Source organism: Naegleria gruberi (assembly GCF_000004985.1).
Source record: "Naegleria gruberi genomic scaffold NAEGRscaffold_58, whole genome shotgun sequence".
In the NCBI taxonomy this organism is placed as follows: Eukaryota; Heterolobosea; class Eutetramitea; order Acrasida; family Naegleriidae; genus Naegleria; species Naegleria gruberi.
Window position 1 is genome coordinate 184379 of NW_003163269.1, and position 19730 is coordinate 204108.

General features: G+C 33.2%; 11 protein-coding genes across 11 annotated transcripts; 4 read left to right on the forward strand and 7 right to left on the reverse strand.

The window, feature by feature from the left end:
• Nucleotides 1-374: 374 nt before the first annotated feature.
• On the forward strand, nucleotides 375-2135 carry NAEGRDRAFT_73112 (uncharacterized protein; the record flags this gene model as incomplete). Its single annotated transcript, XM_002671783.1, has 3 exons — nucleotides 375-880; nucleotides 926-1039; nucleotides 1109-2135. 3 exons carry the CDS (start codon nucleotides 375-377, stop codon nucleotides 2133-2135), a joined length of 1647 nt encoding a protein of 548 aa, XP_002671829.1.
• Nucleotides 2136-2233: 98 nt separating this feature from the next.
• On the reverse strand, nucleotides 2234-3686 carry NAEGRDRAFT_59359 (serine/threonine protein kinase; the record flags this gene model as incomplete). Its single annotated transcript, XM_002671849.1, has 2 exons — nucleotides 2234-3331; nucleotides 3437-3686. 2 exons carry the CDS (start codon nucleotides 3684-3686, stop codon nucleotides 2259-2261), a joined length of 1323 nt encoding a protein of 440 aa, XP_002671895.1. The 3' UTR covers nucleotides 2234-2258.
• A 364-nt stretch (nucleotides 3687-4050) lies between these two features.
• NAEGRDRAFT_55441 (methionine-r-sulfoxide reductase) lies at nucleotides 4051-4776 on the forward strand. Its single transcript, XM_002671784.1, has 2 exons — nucleotides 4051-4430; nucleotides 4548-4776. Exons 1-2 carry the CDS (start codon nucleotides 4130-4132, stop codon nucleotides 4751-4753), a joined length of 507 nt encoding a protein of 168 aa, XP_002671830.1. The 5' UTR covers nucleotides 4051-4129; the 3' UTR covers nucleotides 4754-4776.
• A 25-nt stretch (nucleotides 4777-4801) lies between these two features.
• Nucleotides 4802-5593, reverse strand: NAEGRDRAFT_73115 (uncharacterized protein; the record flags this gene model as incomplete). Its single annotated transcript, XM_002671850.1, has 1 exon — nucleotides 4802-5593. One exon carries the CDS (start codon nucleotides 5591-5593, stop codon nucleotides 4802-4804), a length of 792 nt encoding a protein of 263 aa, XP_002671896.1.
• A 496-nt stretch (nucleotides 5594-6089) lies between these two features.
• Nucleotides 6090-8084, reverse strand: NAEGRDRAFT_52649 (uncharacterized protein; the record flags this gene model as incomplete). Its single annotated transcript, XM_002671851.1, has 1 exon — nucleotides 6090-8084. One exon carries the CDS (start codon nucleotides 8082-8084, stop codon nucleotides 6090-6092), a length of 1995 nt encoding a protein of 664 aa, XP_002671897.1.
• Nucleotides 8085-8661: 577 nt separating this feature from the next.
• NAEGRDRAFT_73117 (uncharacterized protein) lies at nucleotides 8662-9372 on the reverse strand (the record flags this gene model as incomplete). The annotated part of the gene is made up of 1 exon (XM_002671852.1): nucleotides 8662-9372. The coding sequence occupies one exon, from the start codon at nucleotides 9370-9372 to the stop codon at nucleotides 8662-8664; it is 711 nt and encodes a 236-aa protein (XP_002671898.1).
• A 1141-nt stretch (nucleotides 9373-10513) lies between these two features.
• On the reverse strand, nucleotides 10514-12487 carry NAEGRDRAFT_52651 (uncharacterized protein; the record flags this gene model as incomplete). Its single annotated transcript, XM_002671853.1, has 1 exon — nucleotides 10514-12487. The coding sequence occupies one exon, from the start codon at nucleotides 12485-12487 to the stop codon at nucleotides 10514-10516; it is 1974 nt and encodes a 657-aa protein (XP_002671899.1).
• A 76-nt stretch (nucleotides 12488-12563) lies between these two features.
• On the reverse strand, nucleotides 12564-13598 carry NAEGRDRAFT_73119 (uncharacterized protein; the record flags this gene model as incomplete). The annotated part of the gene is made up of 1 exon (XM_002671854.1): nucleotides 12564-13598. One exon carries the CDS (start codon nucleotides 13596-13598, stop codon nucleotides 12564-12566), a length of 1035 nt encoding a protein of 344 aa, XP_002671900.1.
• A 269-nt stretch (nucleotides 13599-13867) lies between these two features.
• Nucleotides 13868-14772, reverse strand: NAEGRDRAFT_73120 (uncharacterized protein; the record flags this gene model as incomplete). Its single annotated transcript, XM_002671855.1, has 2 exons — nucleotides 13868-14254; nucleotides 14344-14772. 2 exons carry the CDS (start codon nucleotides 14770-14772, stop codon nucleotides 13868-13870), a joined length of 816 nt encoding a protein of 271 aa, XP_002671901.1.
• Nucleotides 14773-15198: 426 nt separating this feature from the next.
• On the forward strand, nucleotides 15199-15990 carry NAEGRDRAFT_52652 (uncharacterized protein; the record flags this gene model as incomplete). The annotated part of the gene is made up of 1 exon (XM_002671785.1): nucleotides 15199-15990. One exon carries the CDS (start codon nucleotides 15199-15201, stop codon nucleotides 15988-15990), a length of 792 nt encoding a protein of 263 aa, XP_002671831.1.
• A 2029-nt stretch (nucleotides 15991-18019) lies between these two features.
• On the forward strand, nucleotides 18020-19583 carry NAEGRDRAFT_73122 (uncharacterized protein; the record flags this gene model as incomplete). The annotated part of the gene is made up of 3 exons (XM_002671786.1): nucleotides 18020-18349; nucleotides 18500-18899; nucleotides 18940-19583. The coding sequence occupies 3 exons, from the start codon at nucleotides 18020-18022 to the stop codon at nucleotides 19581-19583; spliced, it is 1374 nt and encodes a 457-aa protein (XP_002671832.1).
• Nucleotides 19584-19730: the final 147 nt, after the last annotated feature.

The following is a 19730-nucleotide window of genomic DNA, read 5'->3' on the forward strand; positions in this document are numbered from 1 at the left end:
ATCGCATCAAGTTGCAGTACAGTTCCTTGAAATTCTATGAGTCCATACGTTTCGAATAATTATTCTATTCTTCGGTCCAACGAAATTGTGGTTTCTAAAATTGAAATTTTTGAAATTGAAACTTCGTATTTTGGCCATGTTTAAAAATCGTGACATGCGCACTCTTTCAATAAGAATATTTCACTAACAAGATTAGTCTACACTATTAGAATCTATCCAATAGGGTGCATTGCATTCTGCTGGAGTAGTTGGAGATCATTGTTGGATTCGAACGAGATTTCTCAATCAATTGCAGCAATTATCCAATTGTGGAAGTTTCCAAAAAGATTATTCTTTGAATATCCAACGAAACCAAACGAAACTAGATAGAAAAAATGTCCTCAAACCTATTTTCACAACCATTCATGCCTCTGAGTGGTACATCCTCTAATGTATCCCAATCAGTTGCATCATCTTCAGCACCAACTTTGAAAAAAAGACGAAACTCTGCAATTATGCAACATTTCGAATTGGAAAAGGAGAATTTAGAAGAAAGTATAACTGGCAACAATAGTGGTCCTTCTTCAAAGTTTAGATCTTCATTCAATTTTACAAATCCCAATGAAAAAGCTAAACCAAATTTGGGTAAGAGAAGAGCTTCCCTTCCAGAAGATAAGATTTGCCTTCAGTTGGAAGATATCGTAGAAGCACCTGGACATTTCATGACTAGTGATCCGATATTCGATATTTTCAAGAAGATTTCTCAATACATGACAGATAAGGATTGTTTCGAATCGTCACTTTCGTTAGCTTGTTCAAGTGCTAGAGAAGCTGTTTTGCAAACACATTTCCTTGGAAAACCTTCGATTATTAATAATTATTTGAAGAATTGGATTGTTTCGTAAGTAGTTTGTTAGAATTTAATATTCGAAAGTTTACAATATAGAAAAACATATCAAGATCATTCAAGAAAGGAATTGCCAGAACTTGTTCTTAGATTTAACAATGCGTTGTTTGTTCATATGAATCCAATTCTATTAGTATTGTGTGCACAACATGGGTAAGTAGTTTACAACAATTTTTTGGTCAACCACCAATTTATTGTAAACCAAAATTGATCAATCCTCAGCTGTGAAGCCATTCTATTCGATACAATCAACCATCCCTTCCTCACATTTTCCCTCTTCCGTCAATTGAGCACTCATGACATTGGAGAGTTGATGCAATTCACAGATATGAAATTTTACAGCATCTTCCATCCACTTGATTTATTCTCAATTCTGTTGTGTGAATCTGTGAATTGTAACTTTTACAATTTGGCCACAACTTTACATAATAATCACTTGGTGAATGCTACTTGTCCACTTCATGCTAAGGAAAAGGTTTCCAAGCTTGAGATTATGCTGGAAATTGCATTAGAAAGAGATTTGCCGAAAGCATACTTCTTCCTGTTGGAGAAACTGGTCGAAATGAAGAGATTGTACATTGAAGAATTGACAGATACCTACAATCGATTGAGTCAATCTCTAGATTCGAATCCAATTCGTGAATTAGTTGAAGGTGAAGATGCGTCAAATGTTGGCTGGGTTCCAATCTTTGAAGAAGAAGAACAGGAAATGGAATGGAGTGTCGAGAAGAAACTAGTCCAACGCTATTTCCACACCAAATTCAAACACTTTGTCTTGGATTGTCCACGAATTTTCTATGAAGGATTTTTGGGCAGTGGAAAAGTTGATGAGCACATCTTGCAAGTTCTCAAGAGATTTGTTGGACATTGCTCGACCATTCCAGAGAGGGAGTTTATTGTAGAGAAGTTTGTTTTGGCACTTGTTAGAAATTTGGATAAGGATCTTCCATATGTGATTGATTGTTTGTCTGAGCATGTGAATGAGTTTTCGTATGGTTTCTCCAGAGCTGTATTTGGTAATGAAGGTGTTGTAAAGAATGGCATTCTCAAATCAGTTCATATCTTTAAAACAATTGGTCATCTATTAGAAAGAGAGAAGAATGAGAAGGAAAACAATTCACAAGACTATATATTTAGTATTGATCAATTGAAAAGAATTTTCGAGGAGATGGAATTCAGACACAACTTTATGGCCCTTGACAACTTTAGAAAGAAACTTCTCTCCTATAGAGATAAGGATTTAGTTTAATGAAGTGTCGTCCTTGAATAAGATAATAAAAGCATACCTATTGTTCAGTAGTAAAATTATTGAGTCATCCTTTTATCAAGAGAAATTACTGGCAAATTGGTGAAATGAAACTTTATATGTACATTATTTTGTAACAGCCTTCTTCTTAATGAAGAACTGTTTGAGCCAAAGTGAGAATAATTGTTCATTATCCTTTCCATCCTTAAATTTCATAATCCATGGATGAGTCAGTAATTCTTCAGCGAAAGGTCTCTTATCCTTAGTTGGTTCACAACACTTCAATATAAAGTCCTTAAATTCTGCACTCAGTTTCTTTTCTGGTTTTAGTGTGGCATCATAATTATTCAATATTTGTAACAGTTCATTCTGGATATTTTCCAATTTATCTACAATATCAAAATGTGAGAGAGTTGTTAGTGTGCTTAGAGGGTGAACACCAGTCATTAATTCAATAGTTAATACACCCAAACTCCAAATATCAGAATTATAATTGTAGGAATACCCTTGTAATCTTTCGGGTGAAAGGTAAATTTTGGTACCATTCACAGTACTAAACATTGTTTTTCCAATATCCTTGTTAGATTCCTTCTTGTGACCGCAAAGACCAAAATCTCCAATTTTAACTTCAGCTTTTTGTGTATTTTGATCATAGTCCACTAAAATATTCTCAGGTTTAATGTCTCTGTGAACAATATGTTTTTCCTTTTGCAAATATTGGAGACCCTTCAAAATTTTCTCTACAATTACAGACATCATTCTTTCAGTTGTTCCTTCTGTTACTTTGAACACATCTTTCAAACTTCCACAATTGCAATAATCAAGCAACATGTAAAAACACAAATCTTTGAAATAGCAATTGTACACTTTGAGTAGATTAGGATGATCACTTTCGTAAATGGCCTTAAACTCTGCCCATATAAGTTTGTTTTGATCAGATTCATCATCACCAAATGGATTTTCTCCCTTCTTTTCTCTAATAGTTTTCAGAGCAAACTTTTGACCAGTTTGTTTATGCTTTGCGAGTACTACAGTTCCAAAACTACCACTTCCCAAAGTACCCAACTTGAAACATTCCAAATCATCATATGGGATATTCATTTGTTTTTTAGCTTCGTTAGATGTATCATCATCATTAAAGATGAGACCATTAGGACCAATATAATATGATTGTGTTTCTCCGAATGAAGATCCCTTTACTAACAAATTCCATCATGTAATTTCATCATTAATTCATAAAAATTCATTTAAATTCCATATTTGATTTGAATTAATTATTCATCTACCAATAATTAAAAACTTACATGCTTTACTACCACTCACTGGCGTAGTCAAATCCAAATGAGTTTCGACTCTCAAAATCAAATTCGAGACAAAATTTGTATTTCTAAATCCAGTTGCTGGTTTATGAGCAGCAACAACTGGTGCTTTTTCCTCCTCATCATCACTATCACATCTGAAATTATCCAATCCGTAGGCAATCATTGGTTTACCCAACGGTTGTTGTTTTTGTTCTTGTTGATCGCCAAATGTTGAATCATCAAAGGCAGACATTTTTTTCTACTTGTTTTGTTGTTTGTGTTTGTGATGATGAATTACAGTTTGTTTTGAGCCTATTGGAGCGGTTTTGTTTCCTATATTATCAGGTTCATCATCAGTGAAATTCGTGCATGTTTTTGAGATGCGAATCAAGAGTTTTGTTAGCTAATTGCTGTTTTTATATGTTAGGACGTATTTGTGCTTGTTGGATTTTTAAATGTGATGATTGAAAAACAAAATAGTTTGTTATATTATACGTTGTAAAAATTCTATTCTTCTTCTTTTCAATAATAATAATTGATGATGATCAAGTCCGTTCATAATACTACTTCCATGTTCATTCAATCGGAAGATCAATTATTTAAAAAAATAGATTGACGTTAATAATACTACTTTAACTATTTAAAAAACAACAATAACACTCCAATATTGGCCAATACAGCAATTTTTAAATGGGAATGAGTTATTCACAATCAGTTAGAGAATTAATAAAACAAGTCGAATCGGAGGATGCTATCATTGTTGATGATCATAGTAAGCTTCCACCTGCACTTGTACAACATTCGGATGTTGAGTGGATGAAGATTCTCACCTCTAAACAATATGAAGTGTTGAGAAGGGCTGGAACAGAGCCTAGTTTCTGCTCTGGATACAAGGTTTTCAAAGATCAATTGAAGGAAAACAATCAGGAGGAGGGAGTTTTTCATTGTTCGGGATGTGATGCTCCTCTTTTCTCTGCTAAAACAAGTTTTGATTCTGGTAAGTGTTTTATTAACAATTCTGTGTAATTTATTTCATACATCAATGATTCAATTATTTGTCAATTTGAATTTATTGGAATGCATTCGTCCATTATTTGGAATGAATTTTATAAAGGTTCTGGTTGGCCATCATTCTGGGCTCCTTTTAAGCCAAAAGCCATTGGATATGTAGTCGATAAAAAGTTTGGAATGGAACGTGTTGAAGTTGTTTGTACAAATTGTCACTCTCATTTGGGTCACGTATTTGAGGATGGACCTCGTGATAAAACCAAATTGAGATATTGCATCAATGCTGTTTGCCTTGCTTTGAAGAAATTGTAAATTAATAATATTTCCAAAATTGTAAATATGATTTTTGTGAAATGATTTTTATTGTGCAACGGTGTAATATTTAACCTTTCGTTTTATTTTCTTTTCTTCCTGTCGTTTGGACTTTTGGTCATGGAGACTTTTACTCCTAGCATTTGCAGTTGATTCTGCTGGTTCTTGTGGTGGTATTACATAAATAGGAAGTGATTTGGTGCCATGATTATGAAAAGCTCCACCCAAATTGATTGCAATTTTGGGAGATGGTTCTGCTTGAGGATAGGAAATGGAAGGTGGTGTTAAATTTAATACAGGCAAAGTGTTTCTCTTAAATCTTAATACCGATTTGTTTGGTAAATTACCTCCATTCGAGAGGAATATTAAATTCTTATTCGAGCTGGACCTCAGTTTTCTAGTGAGAGGTGAGAATTGTTCAAGGTTTCCAGAGGAGGACATATCTTTCATGGAACTGTAAATCTTAGATTGTTTTTCGAGTGTGATTGTTGTATTCGAAGAAGAAGAGGAAGATGAGGAGGAAGATGATGATGATGAGGATGAAGTAGATGGCCTATAAAAACTCAAAGACTCTTCACCCATGTGTGAGGTAATATCTACACTTGGCAAGGACCTTGCTGATGAGGAGTATCTTGTTACACTCTTTCCACGTCTGAACATGGCATCATTGAGGGAATGATGTTTTCTGTAAATATCTTGTACTTTCTTTCTTCTCTCCTGAGAAAGAACTCGTTTGCAGAGAGGACAAAATTTGTGCTTGTGAATGGCACTGGTGCTATAGGATAAATGTTCCAACTCGCAGGAACACTCTGTTATGAAGGAGGACTGGCTAAGACCCATGTTAAATATATAATGTTTAATGATGAAAAGTAAGGCGGAATTATTTAAGGATTCTCATACGAGGGTTATTGTTGAAGTGTATGTACAGCAGCAATTATATAACTTGATATTTTGAGAGAGTATTGCTGAAACTTGTGAAGTTTGTTTTTTTTTGTGTTGTGAAAAAGCAAGGTCTGTTGGTGTTGATTTTATATTGTTCGATGAAATTTCGCGTAGTTGAAGTTTCCTTTCATCACTTCGCTTAAGGAGGGTCGCTTTTATACATTTTAGCACACTACCTGATAAGGTGGTGGTCTCTTCTTTTATGCAATCCATGCATGGAGTTGTGTGCAATAAGGTTCCCCTTCAATTTACAATTACCTTAATATGTATCTAAAGGACGTCTGTCCACTCACAAGATTCAATTTCTGTGTGGATAATAACTCGAAATGGTATTAAGGATTCTTGAATATGCGGTTTACCTTAATAACAAGGTTAATGCCTGATTCTTAGAAATTTAGAACTGTCGGTAGTGGGAACTGTTGGTGGTTTTGGGTTTTGCTAAACGGATGATAGCACATACTATGAGGGATATAAGTAAACAAAAGAGGAAAGCGAGCAACAAACTGCCAATCACCACTGGTGCTATTATCCAATTAAGATTCTCCTCAATGCATTTTGATGGCGTTACTGGCTGCCCAACAGACACCTTATATCCTGCATTGCACTGCGAGATGATACAACTATCGAGCAGGAATCCGTCAATGCATTTCCTTACTGAATTACCGTTCTCAGTTGGACAAGACTTATCTGAATTACATTCATTACCACTGGTTGATCTTTGGCCAGTGAGAGTATACATTGTATTTGATGATAAATCTAGAATGGATCCAGTCATTGAGGAAAGGAGACAGTTTCCATCTCCTGATGAGGATCCTTCTTTAAGAACAACGTTGAAGGTGGCTGTCTTGTCATCAATTTGCATAGATCCTTTCCACTTATCTCCAAAGTATGTACCATTCATATTGAATCTGGTTGAGTAAGCTTGCCAATTGTATGACTCTCTAATGAATACTGTTTCAACACTTGTCTTGTTATAGGAATCTTTGAGAGTGATGGACCAAGTACCAATGATATAACAATTGAGTCCAAGGTAATACTTGATAGCCTGATGTGAATCAATATTCTTCAAAATACCATTGTGTGAATATGGGAATGAGAGTCTTTGGGTTGCTTCGAAACCATCTGCTTCCACAGATTGATAAGTGGCCAATCCATCACCAGAAATGTAGTCATCCATGGCATAGAAAATATTACTAAAGTTGGAAATTACTACATTACTGTTGGCATCAACAGAAATGCCTTCACCTTTGAGAATGATAGAAATTGGAGTTGGTTTATCCATGCCAATAATGTTGTAGAAATAGCTTGGCTGATCGAGTTTTGAAGAATCATAGATTTGTTTGATAATATTGTTGGAAGCTTTCGATGTGTAAATATCATCTCTGAATGGAATAACTCGTGACTTGGCATTATTTTCACCATAGTATACAGTATTTTCTTTCAGGAAAGATTTCAAACCTTGAATCACTTGATCTTCAGTTACTGAAACTCCATTAATTACAATTCTTGGAGTGAGAGAACCTCCAACATTCTTTGCCTTGTTGCTGAGTGCCATTCTTTCATAATGTGCAATAGAACCTAACGAAACATCTCTCACAGCCAAAGCATCCAACTTGATATTATTCAAATTTCCTCCAAAAAGTGATGAAGCAATCCAATCTCTTCCTGTTCCTTGCCAGGGAGTGGCAAAACTAATGTGAACATTGACAGACTTGTAAAGTTCACGGTTAACAACATATGCTGTTTTTGAGACGTAGCCTCCCATACTGTGAGAAATGAGATTGACCTTGTTCGCCTTGGTTAGAGTCTTAATATTTGCAATATAAGTTGACAATTTGAATGCTGAGTTAATGATAGAATCTCTCCAATCATATGGAAATGCAAACAAAGTCACTCCTTCCTCATATCCAATTGACTTTAAATATTCAATCAGTTCATGAAAATAGTATCTCTTCGGACCAACTCCATTATCAGAATCTGGATTTAAATTATCAACAGCATAGAGACCAGATCTTTGCATTGGTGACACAATATTCCATCCATTCTCCTTGGCAGCAAATGAATCCATTTCCACATCACCCACAATCGAACTAGACATCATTTTCATGCCAAATGTCGAATCAGGATAAGTTTCATATAAATTTCTCACAATTTTCCCCGGGTTTGCTATTTCTTCAACGGATAACATTGAAGCTGCATATCCAGGAATTAATATAATTGGCAATCTATAATTGTTATTACTAGTAGTAGCACCATTCAAAAAAACTCTCTTTAAATTATTTAAATTAATTGTAGGCTTTGATGATGACAGGGATGAAAATAAATTCATCATGAAAAGTAATACTACTATCAATCCCCAATAATAATTAATTATTGTTGCTCTCTTCATGTTGAATCACGGTAATGTGTTGTTGATTTATAAAATTAAAGCCTGTGATGATTCTTTTAATTTTCGCAAAATCAGAACAAAAAAGTTTTTAGATTTTTTTTTGAAATGTTTGGTGAATGAAAATTTCAACATGAAATTCAAAGATTGAATATAAATTGTAATCGTCCAATGATTACAAACAGTGTATTTTACCGGTAAAAGTGAATCTAAATGCTTCAAGTTTGAACTTGTGGAAGGTGGCTGGTTATTGATGTGGCTGCTGATTTGAGTCTATTTAAGGCTGTTGCTTATTGTTACAAATTTACTTAATCATATCTAATCTTCGTGAAGTGCATGTATGCGTCCACAATGGTGGAGATAAGATTATAATGTGGCTGTACGAAATTAATCAGCACTAAATTTTTCAAGCGAAATTAACTAAGTGTTTGGTCCCTTAGAAGATAGGTCCGGCAAGAATGAGATATTTTGCGGAAACAATGATACACCAGCAAAATAGTGCCTTGTTAATTTCCTACAGATGCAAAATATATCTATCGATTTAATTATTTGCTTCTATTGTGTCTTTCAAGTTATGCATTTATAAATCCACTCCGATGATATTCTTTGTACATTTCATCAAGTCCTTATCAGAGGAAATACATTGATAGAAATCAACATCTACTGAATCATAGTTGAAACATTTTTGAATTTGTTTTGCACACACGACGCTAGTAGTGCATGTTGAGAAGCTGACAATATTGATTCGATCATCTCCAGCAATCCATTCTTCCAAGCTTCTTTCCTTGTCGCAATGACGGCTAACCATTTCAAACATTTGTTGAGCTATTTGAGGGTTGAGAGGATTCTTCTCATCCACATTGACAGTAGATCCAAACTTTTTCAAGCTCAATTCGGACAACTTGTTCCACTTGGCGAAAGCTTGCTTTGGGTTCATATGTAAAATCTGATCAATTCTACTTCCCATTTCTCCAATATTGTCTTGATTCTTTGTTAGGAATAAATCAATATTTCTACTTGGTTTTCTCAAGTCTCCATCAAACAATTCTGAAATTTTCTGTTGTGCTTCATCATCACTCTTTGTTTTGTAAATTTCCTCAGTGACCTTATCAAGTTGAACCAAATCCAAATCCAAAACATCTTTCTTATTCACATTCGGAGTCTTGGATGTTTGCATTGGTGATCCCAATTCTCTGTTCATCAAATAGCACATGCAAGTATTATAGAGGGAAAGAATAACAGTGTGTTTTAAGGTATTTTGAGGTTCTTTCACGCGAACAGCTTCGGCCATGATTGCTTGCTTGTTGCATGGAAAATTCTTAATCACTGTGGCGTTCAGTTTTTTAAAGTGAATACGTGGAATGAAAGTGTCGGAAGGCTTAAACTAATCAAACATTTTTTATTAAGTTGAAATTTGAAAAACCTTAAAAAATTTACGTTCACCGTTAGTACTAATTACTACAATTAGTCGTTTTGTAAACTCTAAAGTGACCAATTTTCAAGGAAAAGAATTCAGTAAACCATCCACTGGAAGAAGATAGTTCGGAAAAATATTAAAACTTTACAAAAAAAATGCTCAACTTTGATGAACTGGGCATTGTTATTCAATTCTTATCAATTCACGAGCTTGTTTCCTATAGGGTTGTATCTAGACAGTGGAATAAATTCATCACTCACAATAATATTCTCTGGCAACACTTTTGCAATCAGTACCTGAGGAATGATTTATTCCACTTTGATAAAGATGATGAAATTCTAAACGAACTAATGCAACAAGATGAAGATCATACATTAGATTCCGATTCAACTTTTTATTACAGATTATTTAGAAAATTATTCTTCTTTCCGAAACTAATTGCTATGAGGGAAGGCCAATATAATATTGATGAGATAAAGATCATGAGTTTACCAGAGGGATTTGAGAGATTCTTTCTTGAAGATGAATATTCGGGGAGGGTTTCAAGATTTGGATTTATTGCCATGCTGATTAGCTGCTTGTCTGGAAAGCATCAAAACTTGGTCGAGTTGGATTACTGGAATGATTTGATTCAGATAGGAAATTCGGATGGAAAGGTAGTTGTGATGGAGATTCCTTTGTGTTCATTGTTTGCTGCCATTCTGTTTGCTCTTCCACGGCTGAGTTCTCTGTGTGGAGATGAAATGTTTGTTCTCACACCAAAAAGATTGAAAAGGTATGAGAGATTTCCTGCTTTTTGTGATTTGTGGTATGCCTTTGAGGATAGACCAAGGAAGAATAATATTTTGGAGTGGGATGTGGATGATGATAGAGAAATATTTCCATATTCTCTTAATGTGAGCTATTCTATTTTCAAAAAGGTCAGTTTTAGCATTGAGTTTACAAACGACTGGAAAGAGTTGAAATTGGAAGTGGGATTTTGGATTGATTACTAGCTCTGTGAACATAAATTGTTTCATGGATACATCCTCTTGAATTCACTTTTCAATTCATCTCCCTTCTTTAAAGCTACACATTGATGAAAACAATTGTCACAATCGAGCATTGGAATGAATTTGTGTTCAAAGCGACAAAAACATTGAGCAATACATAGTAACCATTTAGGCAATCCTAAAGGATTATTCCCTCCTTCTTGGCCTTCAGCTTCATTAGAGTAGCAGCAGCAACAAGTTGCACACCAACATGAGGTAATTGCACAACAATTACACAAAGCACAAATCCTACTTAGGCAACACAATCTTCTATAATTACTATCCATCACACCAACTGCAGTTAATTCAGTCATATTTTCATTTGGAGATGTATCTTCCTTAACTTGCCCTATTAAAACACTTGGAAAAGAGGGGAAACTAAAAAGGTGATGATCAAAAATTGCTCGCTCTCTTTTGAATGTAATCTTTTCAAAATCAACCTTAATTGACTCAGAATCGTTCGCTATGGAAAATAATTCATTTCTATGATCAATTTTGAATTTCTCAAAGAATTCTTGCCTCTTTTCATCGGATAGTAATAAATCAGAATTGTAAATGTGCTTGAAAAACTGTTTGATGAATTGTACTCTCTGCTTATCATTCATTGTTTCTAATGAGGCATAGATGAGAAATTCAGGAATTATACCTCCATTAATTTTAAAATATCTATGTGTGTTGAGATGAGGAAATTTAACACTACCTCTCAAAAGTCCATCCCTGTATTTCTTGATAATATTGTTTCGAACTGTAAGGTAATAGTAAACGTCTTCTCTGTCCATTAGTTTGATATCATTTACAATACTTTTGGAATATAATTGCGTCAAGTCTATTGAGAATTCGTCCATTCTTGGTATTATCTTGTGTCTTAATAAGTAGTATGCAATTATAAGAGAGTTGTTTCGGTAAGTTTCAATATGACTCATAAACTTGTATAATTTCCTGTGTTCATTGCATATAGATCCCACGTACAAATTAATTTCATCTCGTACTGTCTCTGAAATGAAAAAACCTTTCCTTCTCCTCTTAGTACAGAATATGGTTGATTCTGTGCTAATTCTGTCTGATCGATCTGGTCCATTTGAATCCTCAAATCTCAAATGGAGTATCACTTTTTTAGTCAATCTACATGGATTTACCTTCATATCTTTATCCATGAACGGTTGAGATTTCCAATTTTCATATAAATTAATTAATGAAATATGTTTCTTAAGCTTTTTCTCCTGATCCTCTGCATTTTTCACCACATGAAATAGCTTGTAAGCTTCCTCATCTGATGGTCTAGCATTAACTGTTGCCAAATAACTATACAAGTTCTCGTTCTTTGGAACGGCAACCTCCCTATGTATCACCTTCTCCATATCTTCCAACAATTCACTTCCCATCTCAAAATCAATCTCAATTTCCGAATCAGATATCTTTCTAAATGAACTGCCAAATATCGTATTAAAAGCACGACAGTAAAACTCCACAACAGATGGCTTTCTATCTTCCAGAATATCCTCCTGAGTGAAATCTGATACAAATACTTTTGGTGCATCTTGAAATGGAACGAAAATATGAAAGAACAATCGTGGCATGTATGCTTCTTCAATTCTATGCAATAATGATGTACTTCTAATCGATTCCTTGACACTTTTCGATATTGATTCCTTCGTTGAGGGATTATCCATGATTCCCGAACCTTCCATTAGTGAATTCCACGTTCTGCAGCATGCCTTGAGCGATTGCATTTCATAACTTGCCCTATTGGGACAATATGATAATATATTCTCCAAGGAATCATGATCTAAATTAGTAATATTATTAGCATTGCTTGATTTTTTCACAATTAATTGATGATGAATGTCCTCTTCGTGATTGCTAATAATCGGAGGAATAGTAGCAGTTGCTTCAATCTCTTCTTCTTGTTTGTGATGATTGTTTGGAGAGAGTTCGTCCAAGAGAACGTTTTCTTCCATTTTTTAAAGATCCAAACAAAGAACATGCAAGATGTTCTGTGATGTGGTGTGAAAATTTACTACAGAGCTCTTCGATCTAGTTGAGAGAAGGATTGATGTGAAAAAGTTTGGCTTGTTGGGATTTGTCATTCTCTGAGAAGGTTTGTAATAGTCTGAGTTTCCATGGGATTGGCTCGCCACCCAATTGATAATCTTTCAATTCTTGTAGGGAACGAGTGGAGGAAGGTGGCGTCCTTCCTTTAGTGAGGATTTTGGAAATGTTGATATATTCAGTTTGGTCAATTGAATTTTCCTTTGATAATCCAGACAAGACGCCATGAAAGTAGAGATTAATTTCAGAGAGGAAGTTAATGTACTGATTTCTTTCCTCATTTGAGCCATATCTCCATTGATCGAGTTGTGAAACAGTTGATTCTGAAAGTATTTGAAAAGCACATTGAATATCCCCGTTAGAAAATTGAAACCTCTGAACCACTGTATATAAGAAATTATCCAAGAAGGCATTCGATTCCTGATACAATGCAACCATTGAATTAAAATCACACACCAAACCCATATCTAAAATGGTTGCCAAATCCAACAATTTAATTCCTCTCACTGACACTGATCCAAATATCGATGTTGGAACATTTGGTATTCCAATATTTCCACAACTATTCTTTCCACTCGCTATTGATATTTTAAAAACAATTCTTGGCACACCTTCACCTTGTCTTTCACTCAAAAAGGAAATGGCCTCAATCTCTGCCTTAATTTTCAAAGCATTCTTCATAATATTATTCATTCTCTGATGTTTATACATTATCTGACAATACAATTGAGGAATTGATGATATTGAGACTTGTCCCTCATCTTCCTCTCCAAGCTTTCTAATCTTTTCAAAAAGTTTACTTGTAATATACTCAACAAAGTCATCGGGAATCTCATGAATATTACCGAATTGTATAATTACTAGAGTCATTATTTGTGTTCGGATGGGTTCTCTATCGAGAATACTACTACTCGGAGGAGATGAAGGCTTTGAATTATTAGTATTTGATGAAGAAGCCTTCTTTACGGAAACTTGATTGGAATGTTTATCCTTTTTACCAAATAAACCACATAGAACCATCTTTCAATCTCTTTTTACTTAGAATTTGAATTTTACTAATAATTAATATTAATGTTATCGAAAATTAATTTCAAATGGAAGGAATTTAATTCGATTTTTTGTGATGAAAGAGATACACTGCTCTTTGTTCTTTCATGATTCTTTGTAATTCGGAACCACTAATTATACGAGTCGCCGAAACATAAAGGTTCATATCACATTATTTTTTTTAATTTTATTTTTAATTATTTAAAACAATCGTTTATGGCGGGAATTTATTCAATAATTTATTAATACAGATAAGGTAACATGTACTGAACTACCAATTGTTCACTTTCAATCCATAACATGTGATTAATACCGGGAACAACATGAACGATCAATCTTTTCTGAGAATCCAATGTCTTTAATCCAAAAACATCGTTCTTATAAATTTGTTGATCTGGCATGAGTGATTGTGCTAATTGATTTTGATTATTCAATGCGTAAAATCCAAATAATGCAGAGTAGTAAGGTTTGATAACTTCATCATCTGGACTTGTTGTCAAAACCATCTTGTCAATTTGAAGGAAATTGGAACGGAATTGATATTTACTGGCATAGTCATGAATTAAGGAATCATTATTCACAACTGCTAGAAATTGACTGTTTTGTCTATATTCATCATAGTGGAATGGCTAAATAATTCCAAAATTTCCAATAATTCAATTTTTTTACAATACAAATAAGAATTTTGTAATGATAAGATTTACAATGTTCAACCTACATCTTTCCAATAACCGGCAACTGACATGGTCTTTTGAAAGAAATCTGTATAAAAGAAATGGAATGCTTCCTCTTTTGTTAAATTCCAAAGAAATGGAAAGTTCTTTTTCCATTCTTGTTCCCAGCTCAAAATTCCAGGAATTCCAAATTGACCATTTTGAACACCAGATAAACTGATAAATACCTTAACTCCATGATTAGGATATAATTGAATAAATGATCTACAAATCAATCCACCTTGTGAATGGCAAATCAAATGATAATTCTTGAAATTGTAAAGATTTTGTAATTCTTGAACTTTGGAAGCAAAATCTTCAACTTGATCCATCATATTCATTAAGAGTGATGTTTCAGTATTGGTGCTAGGTACTGAATAGATGAGAGTCCCTTGAGGAACATACTTTGCAAGATACTTTTTGACATCTGACATTGAATTATTATCAGCAGTAACACCATGCATCAAAAGAATCGGAAGAAAAGGTCCTTTGACATCTAAATGATGTTTTTTGTTCTTCCCTCCTGTCATATGATCTTATAGAAATTTGTGATGACAAGACATTGACAGTTAATAAAGAAACAATAAACACTAAACAATAAACAGTTAATCTCGTGACTTCTCTCCCGTTGTTGTTGAAGAGTTTCATCTTTTTTTTCTGATGTTTTTTGTAATTTCAAGAGCAGAATCCGAATTGTGAAATTTCAAGGGATTCTTCTGCCGAATCTCAATTATCCACACACAAGTTCACTATCCTGTTTCCACCTTTTTAACAGTTACGGATAATCATCTCCTAAATCCAATGAAGAAATTACAAAATTTTCTTCCTTTCAAAATCACAAAATTACAAAGTTTAAAAAAATGAAAAATCCTCAACGACTCTGCACCACTTGCCTTGAAGAAGAGAATGAGGAGTTGCTGGCTACTCATTCATGTTCGACATGTTCATTGAAAGATCTTTGCTCATATCATGCTAAAAAACATGAGAGAAATTTGCATCAAATTATTCAATTAATTCCCGGAATGATTGGAGGAGGAGTAGATGGTGAGGAGAAGGCTCCATTTTGTAAGGATCATTTCATTCCGATTAATTGTTATTGTAGTGATTGCAATGTTTTAATTTGTTCAACTTGTATTGTGAGTGGTGGACATTTAACTCATGGAATTTCATTGATTTCGGAAGTTGTTATGAAGGAAAGGAAGATTATAGGGGAAGAATTGGAGAGATTTATAAATCGGGTGGAGGAATGGAGAAGTATTCATCAAATGGAAGAAAATCATCTTTTGGCAGAAATTGAAAAAGTAAAAACGAAAGGAAAAGAATTGGAAAAACAAATTCATTTAAAATTTGATGAATTACACAATAATTTGACGAGTAGGAAACAGGAGTTGATAACTCAAGTTTACTCAGTAGTAGAGAGACAGTGTGCAATTGTAAATTATGTTAAGAAAAATGTTAATGTGGAAGAATTGAAGCAAGAATTTAAAGATTTGTTAATTATGGATGGATATACAATGATGGAAAAGAAAACTAGAGTTTTGAAAAAGTCAATTGCTGATTTCGATCTCTTATTGGATCAATTATTGCATCATGTTAGCTTGGAATGTCTTGATAATTTTACAATTCGAAATATTGACACGGATGATATATAATTAAGAATTGCAACTCTGGGACAAATAGCTGTTGAAAAGGATGATGATGAACAAGACATCAAGATTGAGTAGTGACTCTTTTCTGAAAATATAGATACAGTCCCATTCACTTTTCCACACAGTAATGCCTGGTTGATATGAATTTCAAAAATTAGATTCCAAAATAGAGTAATCATGTTTTTGTGATTGTTCCTCCAAACATTTACCCACAGAAAAATGATTACGTGTTTTGATTCAATTAACTTAGGATTATCATTTTGTATTTAAGGAATTTAACAGCTGCAGGTTATCTATATGGATTCTATATATTAGATTTTGATCATTTTTTGCCAGTTTTTATGATTTTACATATTTTAGTTTGTTATCTCAATATATATATATATTTCAAATGGAAACCCCACTTATTAATTAGTAGCTTAATTTTTTTTTTGTTATAAATGGAGAAAAACCTAAATTATTGATCAATAGGAGTTGCTTAATGACTACTAAAACAGAAAAATTGTTCAAGATGAATAGAAACAATATCAGACTCGTATCATTTCGTTCTGTTGGTAATCTGTTGAAATACCTTTTACTCCTTAAACACAAAGAAGAACAATTCTTGGAGTTTTTTTGCAAACTTTCCCTTACTGTAGTGCCATAAAAATTGAACATTCAAATATATATATATATTGATAAAAATAGAACTCGTTACTAATTTCACAACACAACACCCCATAAATTGGATAGTTGTAATTTTCTAATATATATATATAACAGAATTATTACAATATTCGCCTTTTTTAAGGTGTTCTATTTGTTTTCTATCTAGTAATTTAACTTTAATGTGGTATGTTTTGCTTTTCAAAGAGAAAATCTTACTAAATAATCTTGAATGTAATCTCTCCTGTTTCTTTTCACCCTTATTGAATAATATTTTCTTGATTGCTCTCCTTTTATGAGAAGAAGTTTGGGTAACCTAATATATATTTTCATTTATTTAACATGGCTAAAAAAAATACAATAAATTTCAATTTCTGCATTAATTGGATTGTAGAGGGTCAATATTTACTGAGGGTGTTGAAGGCTTACCTTTACAGGAAGTTTGTACAACAAGATTTATTGTTCTCTCCTAAAAAACCTGTAATGGGATGTTTGAAAATCGTTGACAAGAACGTTTGTACGTTTTTAATTATTGATAGAGAATGCTGCTTACCAAGATGTAAGTAGTACATGTTGAACAGCATTGAAAACAATACAACTGAGTGCATTGTGATATGTTGATATCACCAAATCGGTATCACTATTTTAGGGTGTTGTTCAAAGAGGAAATACTTTTTCTGAAAAACAGTACATTTAAACTCTTTCGTAGTTTGTTATATATATATATATTACAAAAAGTTCTCCTATTCCTAAATACTTACTTGTTGTTTTTTTGTAAGTTTTGATCCTCTTCAAGTCAGATTGAATTAGTCCAATTATTGTTTAAATAAACAAGATTATCTGCTGAAATTCCTGAAATCGGAATTCATTAAACTGATTTTGTCATAATGCATGTTGTTGAAAATATTTCAATTTAATAATCTTTAAATATTGATTAAGAAAGGAAACCAGTAAATTTATCTTTAAATAATATATTAGTTTCTTTATGGAAAGGTATGAGTTTTCGTGGTTATTTCAGTGATCAAATTATCTTTATTTAGCTTCCTTATTACCTTTTGTTCTAATATATATATATATTTCAAAATAAATCAAGAGTATACATTTTTCGCAAAGTTTAATCTCTTGATAGTTAGTAATCTGAAAGGGAATCTTCACCTATTTATCTCTCAGTTTTCATAAAGAAAAATATATAAAACAAAATGATAATCCTAAGATTAATTGGTCAACCAGACAATTTTATACAAAGTTTTGATTTTTACAATTTTCAACTGACAAGAGAAAATAAAATCTAATAAAATCAACAAAATTGCAAATCTTCTTCATTTATTCCTCGATATTTTCCAATTATGACAATTATTTAATAAATTAGTTTAATCATTACAAAAAAATGGCACAACATAATTCTTCATCCTCTCCGATCACTGCTTCAAACAATGACCATCAGCAACGAATTCTCAGCAATAATAATAATAATAAGGAAAAGGAAGAATTGGGAGAAGATGAAATTTCGATTCCGATCATGGCAACAAACAATGATCAATTAAATAATAAGAATGTAGAAAATGTAATTATTAATAATAATGAAGAAGAAGAGGATGATCCGATAAGTAATATTGAGGAAAATGTTGAAGAGAAAGGACTTTTACAAGAAACAAGCACGGAACAATCAACAACAGGTTTAACAAGAGGAAATATTCTTCTCATTTTGCAATATATAGTTTTGTATTTTACCTCGAGTATAGTATTGACGAGTTTTATTAAATTTACTGTCTCGTATAGTAATTTTAGGTTTCCATTGACGTTCCTAACTCTGCAGATGGGATTGAACACAATTGTTTGTGGAATTATCTCGTTTTTCATTATTAAGAGGAGAGTGACTAGTGTGGCGTTTGTGAATAGATCGGAGGAAGAGGGAATGTCTGGTGTATCAGCTGTTCCAAATAATAAGGAAATTTACTCACATTTATTCAATTGGAATTCATTCAAATCATTGGCACCTTTTGGTGTTCTGACTGGTTTTGACTATGCATGCTCAACTCTTGGTTTGAAATTTATTACCATCTCGCTGTATACAATGCTGAAATCTTCCGTTCCTGTATTTGTAATGATTATTTCATTTATTTGCAAAATGGAAAAAGTGAAATTTATTTTAATTATTTCAATAGTTTTGATTTCAATTGGAGTTGGAATGACATCGAAGGGTACAATTCATTTTGATATTATTGGATTTGTACTAGTAATGGTTGCTGTTGTTTTTACTGCACTACGTAAGTTGTTCAACTTGAAAATCTCATTCATCATTTTTAGGTCTTGTGATTGCACAATATGTTTTACAACGTAGTAATACTCAAATTATCTACACAAGATTGAGCTCTGCAGAGTCTTTGGACTCTCCAACCATTGGAAATCCAAGTACTCCTACGGCTCAACCTTCAACTGCTGCAGCAAGTATTGAAACTGGACAAACATTTGAGTATTTCTATGCCAGGGATAGTGGAGAGCAATTCAGAGCTTCTAAAGTAGAAATTTCATCTGTGCAAATCTTCTTCTATACTGCACCTGTCATTGCCCTAACTGTGTTACCAATTGCTCTCATATTGGAATTGAATTCAATTATATCTGTTTTTTCCAATCTGCAACAAGCAGTCGATGCAACTCACAGTATTCACATGTTGAGATTCCTCTTCATTTTGAAATTTGTTGCAATGGTATTTGTTGGATCAATGTTAGGTATAATATTGAATGTGAGTGAATTTCTCCTCATCAAACAAACATCATCACTCACTCTCACAGTCCTCTCAATCTTTAAAGAATTGCTAATGATTGCCATTGCAGTAATGATATTTGGTGATCATATTGGAGTGTTGGGCTACATTGGATATGGACTCTGTTTAATAGGCCTAATCATTTACAAGGTCCACCGATTTCTAGATTCTAAATCTTCACATTAGACTGTTCAATTCTATCATCTTCTAACATATTCATCGAAAGTGAGCTATTGTGACTTTATAAACTTCATTTCTGTGTGCAATAGTTAAATTGTTTTTGTTTTCATAAAATCCATATTAACATGTGCCGATTCCATTTGCACTTCAAAA

What these genes read in the sequence shown, in the direction of transcription:
- NAEGRDRAFT_55441 (XM_002671784.1), top strand. Translation starts at nt 4,130, where the DNA reads ATGAGTTATTCACAATCAGTTAGAGAATTAATAAAACAAGTCGAATCG. An exon ending in TAAAACAAGTTTTGATTCTG is followed by an intron (nt 4,431 to 4,547) that starts GTAAGTGTTTTA and finishes AATTTTATAAAG; the next exon opens with GTTCTGGTTGGCCATCATTC.